This window comes from Teleopsis dalmanni, chromosome 2 (genome assembly GCF_002237135.1).
Source record: "Teleopsis dalmanni isolate 2A chromosome 2, ASM223713v2, whole genome shotgun sequence".
Lineage (NCBI taxonomy): Eukaryota > Metazoa > Arthropoda > Insecta > Diptera > Diopsidae > Teleopsis > Teleopsis dalmanni.
The window spans coordinates 153,633,537-153,650,036 of NC_051847.1; the positions used below are offsets into that span (position 1 = coordinate 153,633,537).

At 26.8% G+C, this 16,500-nt stretch overlaps 1 protein-coding gene across 2 annotated transcripts in view; it reads right to left on the reverse strand.

Annotated features, from left to right (window-relative positions):
• LOC119678050 overlaps window positions 1-16,500 on the reverse strand; it is an 81,214-nt gene that overhangs the window by 38,996 nt on the left and 25,718 nt on the right. For both annotated transcript variants that reach the window (XM_038089690.1, XM_038089691.1), the window contains exon 6: window positions 2,196-3,121. In XM_038089690.1, the coding sequence (XP_037945618.1) occupies window positions 2,196-3,121 (926 nt within the window). The remainder of the gene's footprint in view (window positions 1-2,195; window positions 3,122-16,500) is intronic.

Here is a 16,500-nt window from a genome sequence, read left to right on the forward strand (position 1 = left end):
ATAAAAGTTTAATATTATATATAAAAAGTGATTATAAGCAACATTTAAGAGCAGAGAGATAAATGACATGCATAGATCTACAACTGAAATTGATATATATAAAAAATGTGATTAAATCTGAAATGTGCCAAAGTATATAAAAAGCATGAGATCTTAGTTTAAAAAATTATAGATATTTATTATAGACGTGTGATATTTTATAACAAATAAATAAAAAAAGTTATTTTGTATTCTGGGTTTGATTACTCAATAATATATTGAAACTATCTTGATATAGTGCTGATTTTGATTTGTAGCAACTGTTATTAAAAGGAATGAGATAAAGACAGAAGCAATTACTTGACTTTGAAAATATATTTATATAAAAAAGTTACATTAATAAAACTAAGATTTTGATTAATTTTTTATTTCTCAACATTGCTTAAACTTTGTCAATACAATGTCATTAAATGCCTTTCCGCAGGATATCTTTGAGGATTGTCTGTAATAACAAGAATCTTTACATAAATTGGGATTCAGATCTGTCACTGTAAAACTGGTACCGAAAGACTTAAGCTTCATAAAGGAAAAGTACCGTAGTAATACTATGAAAGCTAAAAATTCAACAAATGAATCCCATCCAACAATCATTAAACGTATAATTACTGAAGACGAGACTTGTGATTATGGTCACGACATCCAATTCAAGCTTTAGGCGAGTGAGTGACGTTCACTGGATGAGACAAGACCGAAAAAATCATATTTTCTTCAGTTCAAAAAGAAAATAGTATCTTATCACGGTTTTTAAAGATTACAATGGTATTCTGCATCTTGCCAAAAAATCAGATAAAGATTATTGTGTGCACGTTGAGATGTTTCCGTGATGCAATTTGTCGAAAAATACCGGATTGGTGGGGAAAGAAGTAATCGATTTTGCACCACCATAACTCAATTTCACAAACTGTCATCCACTTTAGTACACTTTGGAACAAGTTTAGTACGGACACCATTTAAGTCACTGAAAAATCGTCTGATTTGATTACCGCGGCTTTGATGGGTATATAAAACTGCTAATATAAAAATGTTTAGAGGATTGAATTAAGCACAGGCAAATATGCCCTTAAGTTAATGGATTATATGTCGAAAGAAGAGTATATCCACAATCGAGGATAAACTGATCATTTCATTTTTAAATAAATTCATGAAACTTTTTGATTAAGATGATGTTAAGTTCGGTTGTAAATTGTGGTACATTCTTGTATAATATATATATAAACGTAGAATTTTCTTTTGATATATTTTATGAGATATATGTCATCTCATTTTTTCAAGTTTTATAATTTCGCAAACTTAATCATAGAGAGGAATGTATAATGATGGTTTAATTTGTGTGTATGGATACATATGTTAAAATATTTATATACGTTTTTATATACGTATTTATTTACATAAATATATCAATCAAAATAGTGATCAAATTTATTATATATTATTATAAAACAAGGGTTATAATATTTTTTTTTTTAATTTATATATAATTTTATAGAAAAATAAAAACTATTATGTATTTAAAAAAGTGATATATAATACAAAAATAAATAAAAAATTTTAAATAAACTATATTATATGCAGCATGCATATTATATTTATATACATCAAGTTTTCCATTCATAAGCAAAAATATTTAGGTGCGATTATGTAGGTGTAGTTTGTGTTGTTTTCCTCAAGTTTCCTAAGACGTATGCATTAGGAAACATCGAATTGTGGGTATATAGACAATACGGGAACTAACCTAATATATTAAGAAATTAATGCTTATATAATTAAATATGTATTTATATATATATATAGGGCTTATATAGGGATTATTTTAAATATTATACATAAAAAAATGCACAACACATATTATTCCGTCATGTCTAAAAAAAAATTATTAAATAAATCAAAAATGTGTTAACAAAATACCATAAAGTGAATAATGATTCCAACAAACGTAAGATAGTAGAAAATACTTAGAAGTTCAGTTATATACAAAAGGTCGCAAGTTCAGAGAAGTGAAGTGCTTTAGTAAAGTTTATTAGTAGAGATTGAGTTAGTAGCTTTCAGTGAGAACCAAGAAAACACAAAAACTAACAAAAAATTTAATAAAATATGAAAGAAAAATAATTTGGTTGGGTCTACTTATTGCAGATACCCAAACGTTACTAGTTGTATACCTTTGGCCCATCACCACGATTCGAGTCTTCGCTGCTAGTGAATGTGCTACTTGTATCAATTCCCGAATCTTTTGTAGCTGAATCTTGGCTACCTTGACGTTCGGCATCCCAGCACGACCAATCGTTGGTTGTATCTAAAATACTGTTGCTGCTATTATTGCTGGCAGTGTTGTTGGCATTTAATTTAGCACTGGTCAAAATATTTGCTGCACCCACTTCCACAGCTGTTGATGGCAATATTGTTGTAACTGGTGGTAATGTGGTAACACCAGTTGATGCAAGTGCATCATCATGCCCATCGAAACGTACCGTTTTCTTTATTCTACGCTCAGTGAAACGCCGTGAATCCTGCGCCGCACTTGTTGCTGTTACTTTGCCGCCACCAGTTATTGTATTCGGAATTGTTTCGTCCCAATAATTATCTACAGCAAGACTACGTTCACGACCTAATGTACCAGTTAAACTGCGCTCGCCACCCCCCTCACCCTTGATTGTTGTTGTTGAAGCCAATGCGTTCGTTGCTGCCGATATACCGTATCGTTCATAAGCCTTATCGCCTATCACAATTTTTGGATGCTGCTGTGTTTGGTAGCTGCTATTACTGCTACTGCTGCTACCACTAACGGTTGCGGTGGCTGTAGCTAATGGCGGTGCCCGCCTTGAATAGAGTCCAGTAATGGAATTATATGCTGTTTGCCGATCGTGATTTGTGCGATTAAATGTATTACGTTGCTGTACATCGAGACGCGCGGTACGTGTGAGCGGATACTGTTCGAGACGTTCACGATGCAAATCGTATCGGTCACGATCTGCCGATGAATATAGTCGATTGTTGTTGGTTAGTCGATAATCTGTGTATGAATTACTAACGCTAAGTAAGTCACGTTCATTAAGGCTGCGCTGCTGACGCCAAGGTTCACGTAGTCCTGTTGAGAAATTTTTAAGCGTTTGTGTGAGGCCAAGGTTTTGTAAAATTTTAGTTAGCAAATTTTGTTTAGTTAATAGAATCTTATTAGGAACTTCGCGCACTATATTGGATGTAATTTTTTGGAGTCGTTGTCTTTATTTTATTACAAATCAAGATAAAAAGTATGAAGGAGTACAAATAAAAATGAATAGAAATGATCAAAATATAAACATTTTAAATAGAAATACCTAAATTAGACTCGTTATATCAGTAAGATAAATAAAATTCAAATACTTTGAAGTTAACTGATATACCATTTAAAAAGCAACAATAATCTTGAAGCATATTAATGTAATCAAAAATTTTTCTAATATCTTAAAAAACATATGACTGCAATAAAAAACCATAGTTTTGGCTAAAGATTTATTAGAAATTAAAATAAATAATTATTACTATAATTCTATTTATATATAGCTTTATACCTCTTAAGTCAGAAACACCTGGTAGAACTTACAGTACTAAGTTCTATACAAATTGGTTTATATAATATATACCTGTGCATTTAGTCAAAGAATTGTTTTCAAAACGTTAGTTTCATATTATTCCAATACCAGTATATATATATACATAGACTAATTATTTTTAAATACTTATTGGATTCAAATGTACACATACCTTACCTTTTCAAAATGTTTAAAAAATGATCTATAGATATGTCATTATAATACCTTTTTTATGAAGTATAATAATCGGTAAATGGAACGACTAGGGACCCACAGCAAAATTCAAAAAAAAAAGATTGAGTATGATATAAACATTTAGACACTATTCGTTAGCTATTAGACAAATATGGTAATAGTATCCAAATATAGCATTTGCTGTAAAAGGACTCAATAAAAAGTTCATATTTGTGTCCATTAACCACAGTAACTGATATATTAAATCTTTAAGTAGAGCATAATAAAGCTATTTATTTTGCCATTTGCTTAATTTCACTTCAGGTCTTCGCAAATCATTGCAGTTCGGTATTTTTTACCTTTTCCTTGTATTGCGTAAATGCCCGGGGGATCTTCTGCTGCCTCAAGAGTTATATTCAAGAATTTTTTTAAGTGAATGTAAACAGATAATTTAGCTTGAATTTAGTCTTATCATTAATTAAATAATGATGTCACGAAGCAGAAATAAAGGACAACTACGAAGAATAAGTGGCAGTAAGTGGCTTCATCTATTCCGTATGATCAAATATCTAACACCACATTTAAGTAGCAAATAAAACATATTTTGTTTATGTTAGAATAATCAGATATCAGCTTAAACATCGATTCATTATTAATAAAGCTGAAAAAGTACATTGGGAGTACAAAACACATTAATTGAGATGGATAGAATACTCTACCATAGAGGAAAACATACAACAGTCCCCAATTTTGCTGAAGTACATAGCAACGATCACCACAATTTTTAAACAGTTGGGAGAGGGGGGTTTCCTGTATCTGTTATCGAGATATAATTCATAACAATTCATTATGATACGAAGGCCCATGGGATAATACACTTTTCCACAATGTAATAAATACCCCGTGCCATCTTCATGTTCGATTCAATTAAAAATCTTTACAAGACTACATACTTATAGGCTAAAAAGAGCCCACATTCTCAGCAGAGAAGATTGTAGATCCATATAGTATGACCAGTTAAGTTATTTCTTCACAAATCAAATTAGAAGAGTACTGTTTCTTGGTCTTAATTGATTATTTTAATAATTAAACTATTTTAACGACTAGTTAAAGAAATTTTTCCCGGTCCCGGCTTTGACTTTCAATCCTACCAAAGATTATGTTGAGGAGAAGATTATGTTGAAATCTCCAAATCTTTTTTAATGTTGACTCTCTTTTTCATTCTGTTTTTCATCAAATTCATTTGATGTTATTTATAATATTTTAAGTACTACATATTAATTAAAATTTTAATAATATAATATATATAAACATTTTATAATACATATATAATATTTGATTATAAAAAGTTCTATGAAATTTATAGTGTTTTATGTACTGAAATTGTTAAGTTGTGTGCAATAAAAAAATGTACAGCGTTACGATTTCCATGCAAATTTTCCACATTTTCATTTCAATTTTTACAATAAATTTAATTTTTTTTTATATAAGAATAAAGTGTTCTAAAGAGTTGAAGAGAAGATAGAAAGAAGGATAGCGAGATAATTGACTGCATAAATAATTGAAATTTCTTACTTTCTTAATTTTTACAAATATTTTTTTTTTTTTGATATTAATTAGCGATTTAAATTAGTCACGCACACATAAACACATCTTTTAATATATTAGTTACAAATTCGTTATATAAAAATAAAAAATTACAAAAAATAGTTTTGAAAAAAATTTGCTTAAAATAATTAAAAAAGTGCAATTTTAAAAATTAAGAGAAAAAGAAAAAAAAATTTAATTAATTATATAAATCACATTCCAAGTAAATAAATAATTTGCTTCTGATTTATATATAAAAAATTCCAAAGCGTAAGGTTAGTAAAATCAATCCAGTAAAAAAGCTTCAAATGAAACGACAAAGAAAAATTGTAAAACTTTTGAGTTCTTCTTACGTTTGCATGAACTTGCACGTCTCCTGGCGAGACCACGGAATGCACACCAACACTACCAATCCCAACACTGAGACCACTACTACCACCGTCGCCAATGTTACCTGAATGTTTAAGACCCAATGATAAACGAGCGGGATTTAGGTATCAATGTATGAGTTTCGATAGGAAATAAAAATAAAAAAATTTATTTTAATTTTCTGCTTGTTTTATTTATAATTTCATTGTAAGAAAAAAATAAAAAAATAAAAAAAATTAAAAAAAAATTATTGTATTGATTCAGTTAGTGTGTAGCTTGGAGTGCGTGTGCAGTATCCTTGAATGTTGCATATGTGTGCGTGTATTAGAAGTAATTAAGTCTTCAAAAGCAGTTAACTGAACTGAGTTATTCGGCCATTTTGTTTATTTTTTTTTATGATTTTTATAAAGCGCGCCATTTTATAATTTGCTTTTTTTTATGATTGAAATTGTGGAGAATTTGTAGGATTTGATTTTCATTCTTTAAGTCTCTTTTCAAATATTTTAAGTAGTTAAATAAATATGCATTTAATTGTTGGTATTAAAAATTAAACAATGTTATTCTTAGAAACGTAACAATTTTACGAAAGCTTATATTTACCCTGATTTTAATATAAATAAAAATAAATGCTTATTATATTAATAAATAATTATAATAAAATTTTTATAAAAATAAAATCCAAAAAAAAAAAATTATTTAAAATAAATAAATTATAATTACTATATTATTTATTATTTATTAATAATTTATTCTATATATTATAAGATTAAATAAATATAATGCAAATGTTTCAACATTTATATTTAATCTACTACTCGCATATAAAATATAATCTGTCAATAAATACTATAATTACTATAATAATACCATAATGTATAATAGATATTATATACTATAAATACAATAATAATTTTTGAAACTATAATATTAATTTATAATAATAAATTAAAACTAATAATAATAATACTATTTTAATGTATAATACTAAAAACCTGTATAATAAATTAAAATTAATTATCGTGTTAATAAAAATAATCGCTTTTATATATATTATTACAGATTACAGATTTTAATTTATGAAACTGTTATTAACATACATAATAATAAATTAATAAATTAAAAATAATAAAAGTATTAAAAGTATATATATAATATATAATATAATATAATACAAATCTCTATAATAAATTATAATTAACAATCATATCTATAAAAATAATTTTTATTTTTTCATAATTATTATTATACTTAAAATATTTACTTAATTTAACTAAATAATTACTTGACACCATTTTAATATTTAAGATATATGTGTATATAAACAATTAAATAATTGTGATTCTTTATAGGTATACAATTCGTTTCCTGACAAAAAGATGGATTTTCCAAATATTTCCTGAAATGATTTTACAGATTCTTTTTTTGACATAAAGAGAGGAAAATTTGAGGAATCATATCCCAGGCAAAAATGTATATCTATTCACTAGTAATAAGTTTACGAAAAAGACGATATTAGTATTTCTAAAAAAAAATAATTTTTTTTCCACCGTCTCTTGAAATTAGCATTTTATAATTTTATTGAAATTCCAGTTTTTAAATTTAATTAAGTTTAATACAATTTAAACTCAGTACACATGCATTTAGCGAAGCATTAAAGTTTTGAAAAATTATTTTTGCATATCTAAGATTATCATTTTGCATTAGTACCTACACTTTGAAGTAGAATTAATTAGAAGCACATAATGCGATTACTAACATGGGCAAGGTATTACCATCAATGCTCTGAGCATTAATAGGGATATAAATACATATAGTTTGTGTGCAGAACACGTCTAGAAAATATGTAATTCACAGCATAGTAGTACTCGCATTTAATGTGCACATACTGCTTTTCTGCATGAAAGTAATTAAAAAATTTCCATTGACCAATATCGGATCAATTTTCAATTCAATGGAGACAAATGCAATGGTACACTGTTGATTTAAATTTTAAACACGATATGCCATTCGCTTCCACAAAATGTGAGCCAACTGGTAATAACGTACATTAATGTCGATAGGTAAGCGTAGGTAAACAGACAGTTATGTGCCAGCATAAGCTGTCAACTTTCAAAGAGTTGAAGCTCTAATTAAATTAGCCATAGCACACAGGCGTTGCCGTACACACAACAACATAACCACGGACATTACCGTATATTTGCACATAAATACCGATTTGCCGATTTGTAGGCAGACATAAAATATTGGCACACCTACACATATGCAGGAGGGAGCAGGGCAGAGCTTCTGCACAGAGCACAGAGTGCAGAGCTCAGAGGTATAAAATTAATTAAAACTACCACACACAAGTAAACAAACAAATTACATATATTTTACGCCATTGGCTTTAATAGTGCGGACACTCTTAAATGCCAAAGCCTTCAAAAATTATTAACATGTGTGTAACAGTGCGTATGAGTAACATTTAAACACACAACTGCACTCACTCAGTGCTAATGCAGTGAGTGTGGGATAAACAACTGTATTGTGAAGGAATAGAAGTGAAGGAACGTTGCAGTTGTGGAAGAGTTTCTCGATTCACCATCGGTTAAAAATAGTGACACGTTTGATGTTATAAAAATAGAAAATGGATTTGGATTAGGATGCATGGATGTGGATGCGAATAAACATGGAGGGGACAGTTCGATTATCGCAGCGACAGTGCAAGTTCGAGAGTTCGATTTCATGCTATGCCAAGACGGTTGGTTTATGCGCATTTCACGTCTGCAGTGGCAAGTTCGCATTGTTGCCTTTTCTATTGTGGATAATTTTAGAAAAGGCTTACTTACTTCTCCTTGTCTGTGGGTAAGAATGAAAAGCTATTTTAGTTAAATGGCAAATGAGCAAAATGTATTCAGGCAATAAAATATATATTTATAAACGTTATTTTTAACGTCTTGTGAATTAATCAATATCGACAACTTTTCTGAAATTTTTCCATCATTTTAATATATAGAGGTATTATTATTTATTATTGTGCATACACATTATTACTATTATTAGAGCAAAATAAGTAGAGAGACAACATTGGTTTGAAACCTTTTATTCTTCTAAAAATATAATAGCATTAATTAATTATTGATTAAAATAATTAATTTGACACAAACTTTCGAAGTTTAGAACTTTCTAATTTGATTTTAGCGAATAGTAATTAAAATGGCTTCAATCATGAGTGGATGTCGCCAATACAATGAACTACACGAATATATCACTCTTGCTAATCTAGTATATGCTTTTGAAAATCAGATATTTTAAAACCTAAATAGGAAAAAAGGTTTCTTAAAACAATTGCGCTGAGATGAAATCTACCATAGACTGGCTGGCATATTTAACCTAACTTAAAGCAAAAGTTTTTGAATCTGTTGTTTTATTATATGATTATTATCATAATAAACTGTACGAAAAACTATATATAAAATAATTAATATATATTGAAAATTATATATGGAAATTTAGTTCAAATTTTTTTAGATCACTTTAGTGTGTTTCTATAGAATAATTTCTTTTATTATTTTATTTATTTTATTAATCTTTTTATATTATCATTTGTTAGTGTAGGGATAATGATAAAAAAATTTCTAATTTTATTTGTATGTAAAGTAAAAATAACCAAAGCAGCTTGAAAAAATATTAACTGAATAATATAACAAATAACACTCAATATATAACACTCAATATACTTTCGGCACACTGTGCGTATGAGTGACTTTTTTGTACTAACAAAAATAACGCATAAATAATTAAATGTTTAATTATTTAATGTATCTACACTATGTATATATTCAAAATTTTTATATATTTTTATATATCCCAATATATAATTTTTATAAATATTAATGATAATTTTTATAGTAATTTGTTATACCAAACATTTTATGCATTATTTGTTAAGTTATGGGTACACGGTGCGTATGAGTGACTTTTCCCACTAACAAAAAAATTATTTATAATTAATTATTTAATAATTTAACATATCTACAATATGTATATTTTAAAAAATTGTATATATATCCTAATATTGATTTCAACAATATTCTATGTCAGCAGCACGTTTTGTCTTTTATTGCATTTGCATAAAACCAAAAAAAAACAAAAAACAAATGAGATTTTGTTTTATTTTCTCAGTAAATTTTAGTTTTACTGATACTTTTATGGATTTTCGTGACCAAAGTCAATTGAAACTGTGCCAGGGGTATACTCTAAATATGCTAGTAGAAAAATAAAGAAACTGTAAAATCTTTTTTCCCCACCATTATTTTCTATTATGAAAAAAAAACAAGAAAAGAAAAAAAAATTATACTCGTAATATTTAAAAATAAAATAAAACAAAACAAAATAAAATAAAATAATGCAATTGCTGCGTTACCTATTTTGTTTTATTATTTCATTTTTATTTTTATTTTTTGTGAGTGTATTTGTTTGGTATTTGTTGTTGGCTTTGACACAGTTTTATTGTCACAAAGAAAATAATGCAGCACTAAAATTCACTTTATTTGTCACGTTTGGCTTAGTCTTTCAGCAATTTGCATAACCTTAACAAAACGCACACATTTACACACACACACACTCACATTTGCACAGACTTTGCTGTACACAGACATGAACAAACACACAAACGTCTAAACATACGAACACTAACAAGACACGCACTTCTAGAAAAATCGATAAAAATTTATTGTTTTACGTAAAATTCGATTATTAAAACGACTCACAAGCCAAACTAAGTAAGTTTTTTCTTTTTTCATTGAATTAAGTCAGTTGAGGACTAACTTAAGCAAAATTGTTTTAAGTAAGTTAAGAGAGAGACTTGGTCGTTTATCAACTTTTTTGCTAAAGTGTGAAATAATTTAAAATTTTATTAAAAATTGTTAATTACTTTTAATAATTTTCAGAGTCAGAGAGATGTGATGTTCCAATATTTGATATACAAATAATTCAGTACTAATTTTAAGTGTTTACTTAAGTTCAACTTTGCTTTATTAAGTTTATCCCAATGCCTCTATCTAGGCGAAAGCGTTGCTTTTAATAGTTGAGTAATAATAATAAGTACTAATAATAAATCTTATATAAAAAGTTTGATTCTGATGGTGTTTACTCGAAGGACATCCATTCGGGACTGGATATTGATACTAATGTTGTCACTAATATTCATAGAAACTAGTACTATTAATCGTTCGTTTCTCTTGGTTACTTTGGAATAAATTTTTGTCCCCTTAAAAGAGAAAATATTCTTCCAATCCTAACTGTAAAAGCGGAAACAAACATTTTGTTTATATTATAGCAATGGGGCTTTGCATACCTTTCTAGGTCCAAACAAGACAGAGAATTCTTTTATAAAGTCTACGTTACATATAATCGTATTTATATATATAATCTGTATATAGAATTTTTGGTGAAATTTTGTAATAGTCATATAAGAATCCTCTGTCTTTCTTTTTCTTTGTTTAGGATTTGAATTCTGTTTTGCAACTTTAATTACTACAAAATGTATATGTTATACCTATACGTATATACTATGACATTTCCAATATAATATACACATATAGTTACATAGAAAACATCTAAACAAAATGAATAGTTCGACGTGATACCAATTTTCGGGTACGCCAATAGATTATAGTAGATCAGCTACTTTTTTCACTTCACTATATACGGATATAACATACTTCTTGAGATTTCCAAAATTAAAGTAGTAAACATTTTACATAGCATAAATTAACAGATCGTCAGTTATATTTGGTAGTTTTCATATAACAAATCAAAATTTCGATATTTTGAAAGCATCGTTGATATATGCTATAATAGAAACTGTTATATAAAATTAGTACCTGTCTATAAAGTGATTAAATAAGACTGAATAAAATATTATAAATAATAAAATATTCTTATTTACGATATTTCGAATAGAACTGCACTTTTGTTTTCAGATTATTGCTGCTTTTTAAAGGCATATTTAAATTCCTGAAGAACTTATATATTAAATATATATTATTTATATATATTTTTATACAATAATATATTTTTTAAGTTACTAATACTATACTCTAATAAAAATTATTTAATATATAATAAAATAATTACTAAACATATTCTCAAACTTAGTTATGGCACTGTGACTACTTCTTAGGTAAATATCTTTTCCATATGAACTACAAGTATAGTCGGCGATTGTATGAAATTATAATGTATCTATAACTTACTATAATCGTACTATAACTTCATAGCCTAGCATACATAAATGAATGAAAACTAATAAATGATAAGAAAAAAATTAAACGGTAGATATAGTATTTATATTTTGGAAGCTAAAGTTGTGTAGCTTTTCTAGAATTGGAAGAAGTGCGACTAGAACATTTTAAGGCACTAAATGGCGATTACTAATTTCTTGGATTGTGAGATAGCTTTTTATATTCTAAACATGGAAAAGTGTTTATGTTACTGAAAGGTGACAAATACACGTCTATATGCTAGTATATGTTATATACTGTGTATGTCTAAACATATACATGGTATACATAAATATTTTACAGATATAAACAAACTATTTATAATAACCCTTCACACAAAGTTGTAATTTTTTTTAAAGAATAATTCAGATAATATTTTTTTTAGTGTATAATTTATATGTATAATTTATATATATTAAATAAAATAAAAAATTATTTTTAATTTAATTTATAGCAATAATTTTATCTATTAATTTGCAAAATTTTTAAATTACATTGAAATGTATGTAGGGTGTTTATATATAGTTATATTTTTATTTATTTTATTTTTTGTTTATACATATTTTTTTTTTTTTTTGTTTTTTTTTTTGGTTCTTACTAAACTGTAGGATTAGTGATAGTATCTTTTTGTGTTCACTAATTTTTGAATTGCACATTTTGAGTGTATCTAAGTAGCATTTGAATTGATTTGATTTTGTGTTTGTTATTTGCATTAAAATTTTGCATATTTTTGTAAAATGTTTTGCCAACAAAGTGATTTGATATTGCATTGCATTGCGAAATAAGCAAAATTGTTCAATTCAAACACTTTTCATGAATATTCAAGATTTTCCTTTCTCTTCCAAAAGTTCACAATTGCTGAATGTAAATATTAGAATGAAACATACCTTTAATCTTTTTTGGATCCTTTCAGGACAATTTTGTTGTAATAGTTGATATAGAAGTTAAAAGTTCTTTTATTATTATAATTTTAATAATAATAATGCACACACTTAAATTTATATTTTGCACTTTTTATTTTGTCAAGTTTTTTAATTTTGTTTTATTGAAATTTATTTAGTTGATTATTTTTGATATATATATATTTTATTTAATATATAAAAAATATTGTTAGTATTACATTAACATATTTGTATTGGTAACAGTTTTCTATATTGTATGCAGCATTTTATTGAAAAACCTAAATTGAAATAATTTCCTTTTAAAGTAATATATAGAGAGTCCTTCAAAGTATATAACAAATAAACCTCAAGATTTTATTTTATTTTATACACAAATGTTATCATTTTTAAAGAAAAATGTATAAAAAATCCTTCAAAGTATATAATAAATAAACCTCAAGACTTTATTTATTTTATTTTATACACAAATGTTATCATTTTTTAAAAAAACCTAAATAAACATAATTTTTCTATAAAGAGAAATATACGAAATCTTTTGAAGTATATAAAATAAATTATCCTTAAAATCAATACATAATTAATCTTCAATATTTTCATTCAATATTAATTGATTAATTGATTTTTAACGCCCCTTTTGACGAAAGATTGTTTTCAATATAAAGATTTTTATCGAACAGTAGTGAAGATGCAACAACAAAAATTTTTAATTTTTTTAAATTAATTGAATTTTTAGACTATTACCAAAAATAATCATCAATGTTCATTTTGAAATAATTTGTTAAATTTAATTAATCGTAAATAATATTTTGAGACTACAAGTACCAAGGCTTGAACTCGTGACCTGCCAAATTTGAAGCTCAGAGTCAACATTCATTAGGCAACTGATCCAAAGCCATATTTGACTTATATGTTCGAAACTGTAATTTTGTTTATTTGCTGTGAAAGTTCATTAATAAAAAGATTTTTGAAAGAAATATTATATATTTGTGATGTCATCCAGTTTCACAGGTTTTTAGACTTTTATAGTAAAATATCTTGACAGATCTTGACATTTGCGTAGGAAGAAAGGTCAGTTATCTCTTTTTCCTATCATTTCTTGCAGTTTTTTTAAAAGGTACTGAAAATGACTTGTCGACACCTTTACGAGTCTAGTCAATTGGTAATTCTGATATTCGTTTCAATATCATAACAACTATTTTTTGTCCCTCTTTCCTACCCTAACTTGTTGTATTTCTATTTAAAGGGATACCTCATTTTTTTGGAAGGGTGTTCAATGATCTGTCAATACCATCAGGTGTTTAACTAATTGAATGTCAAAAATATTATACCGAGTTGAAGCTGGTAGATAAATACTAAAAGGTATATTAAGTGAATTGGTTCATTTAAAGTCAACCATCAACATTTTATAATGTCTGTCTTATAGAAAAAAGTTACGAAATAATCTAGTATAAATAAAATATAAATATAATTAGAGTTCGTATTCAAAAATTTAATTATAAATTGTAAAGTTTAAAATATAATGTAAGTCAGAATTCATTAAAATGCGTTCATTGTAAAATTAATTATAGTAAAATTTGATTCAAGTTAAATATGTATTTTTGCATTAATTATTATTATTAGAACACGCTTTAAAAATATATACATCTATAGGTTGTATAAATATATATACTATACAGCTGCAGAACAAGCTAATGAAGTGTAGTGAGAACAAATACCTTTAAAGTGGAACTGACATTTAATTAGTAGACATAACATCATGTCGAGGATTTATCTCTCATATGAAATAGGCTTCTCAGTTGGACAATATGAATCACAACTTAGACAGCTGATTCGTTAGATCCAAATATTAGTTAAATGGAATGAATACAAGAAAGAGAAAAATATAGATTTCAGAGATGATGTACATACATTTCTGTAACCTGTGGGAACTTAGCGCTCCTAGTGGAGTATAGGGACTCAAAAAAAAGTAGTCAGTATGGGAGTTTTAACGGAGTTTTTTTTTGGCATTTTTAATATTATTATAACGAGAGAATCCTTTTCATACTAGGTTATTAGATTACAATCATTGACATTATAGTACAACGAATCCATCATTTATTTTCTAGAATAGTCAATGAAAGAACTTTGTCGTTCATTAAATTGGGTTTTCGTTATAACGACCAATATTATTGTAGAATAATATTGTAGAATAATACCGATCTATTATATACTCTGGAAATAAGCAAAATTATTTCGTATAAATTATTTAAAGCTTGATTCCACAGAAAACAGCATTCTTTAAAAAAAAGGTAGGTGTTTTATTAAAATAATTAATAAAAAAATATTGAAAAATTAAAAAACCAAACGCGATTCTGAAAATTCTTAATATTTTGATTCAGCCCAGCTTAGTTCGCAAATAGTAACGAAATCAGGTTACGCGTGAAAACCCACACGAACAGAATTACCTACGCTTGAACGCGCGCACACTTATATTTCATTTATATACATAATTATAAATAAATATATATTCACATATATACACACAACAATATATATAAGTATATTCAAGCACAAAATTTTTGGCACGGAAATGTATCTAGAAGTTTTGGTACAGGATAAGAACAAATAATTAAATCAATAAGTTTGTCAAAAAAAATGTTTGTGAATAAATTTTTATTTTTATATTTTGAATTTAAATAAATTTGGGTTAAGATTTTTTTATAGCAATTTTTAAAATACATAGGAAGTATTGAGAAAGTATAATATGCCACTTATAACTTCACATATAAAAGCTTTTACTGGATTGAGCATTAAGTACGATAGGTTACTATACGTGATAAGTCCAAGTTTTCTCTATGGTTGCGTAGCAGTTAGTAGAGCATCGAGTTTAACTACTAAAGATCTTTACATTCTTCTTGTGTTGAGAAGACTTCCATAGTATATTAGAAACAGTGAAATCTATAAAGACTTAAGAACTGAAAGTGTTAAAATCTATATATAACAATATAACATAGAGCTTTCAAAATATTGTTAATAGATGGTCATTCATTCAAAGTTTATTATCTTTGGTAAATATGCAGTACTTGAAACCATTCTGCCATATAATTAAATTAGAAAGAACTTCATCAGCATATTTGAAAATTGATAGTATTATAGTGATTCATGAAATTAATCATCCACATAAGGAGTGAAGATACTTCGGATCATTAACTAAAGGAAATATAATATATATATGAATATGTAAATGAATAGTGTTCTATCAAGAAAGTTTTCGATAAGAATAATATCATCAAAATTTTATTTAAATAAATTTACTTATCCTTTTTTTCATACAATTGTACAAAAATTCTCCTCATTATATATTAAACTAATTAAGATATACATTCAAACTGTAACACTACGTTTGAATTGCCCTACTAACTTGAATTCAATTCTTCTACATAGTAACTTAGGATAGAATAGAATAAAAATAAACAGGGTACCAGCACCCAACGGAGCGGAGCACTGCGACTATAGTTAAATTTTTGTGCTGCAACATACCCTAACCGAACAGAAGACATTCCGCCTTCTGAAAGAAAGCCAGAATTCTACTGAGGACCTCCTAATGTCAGAAGGGGA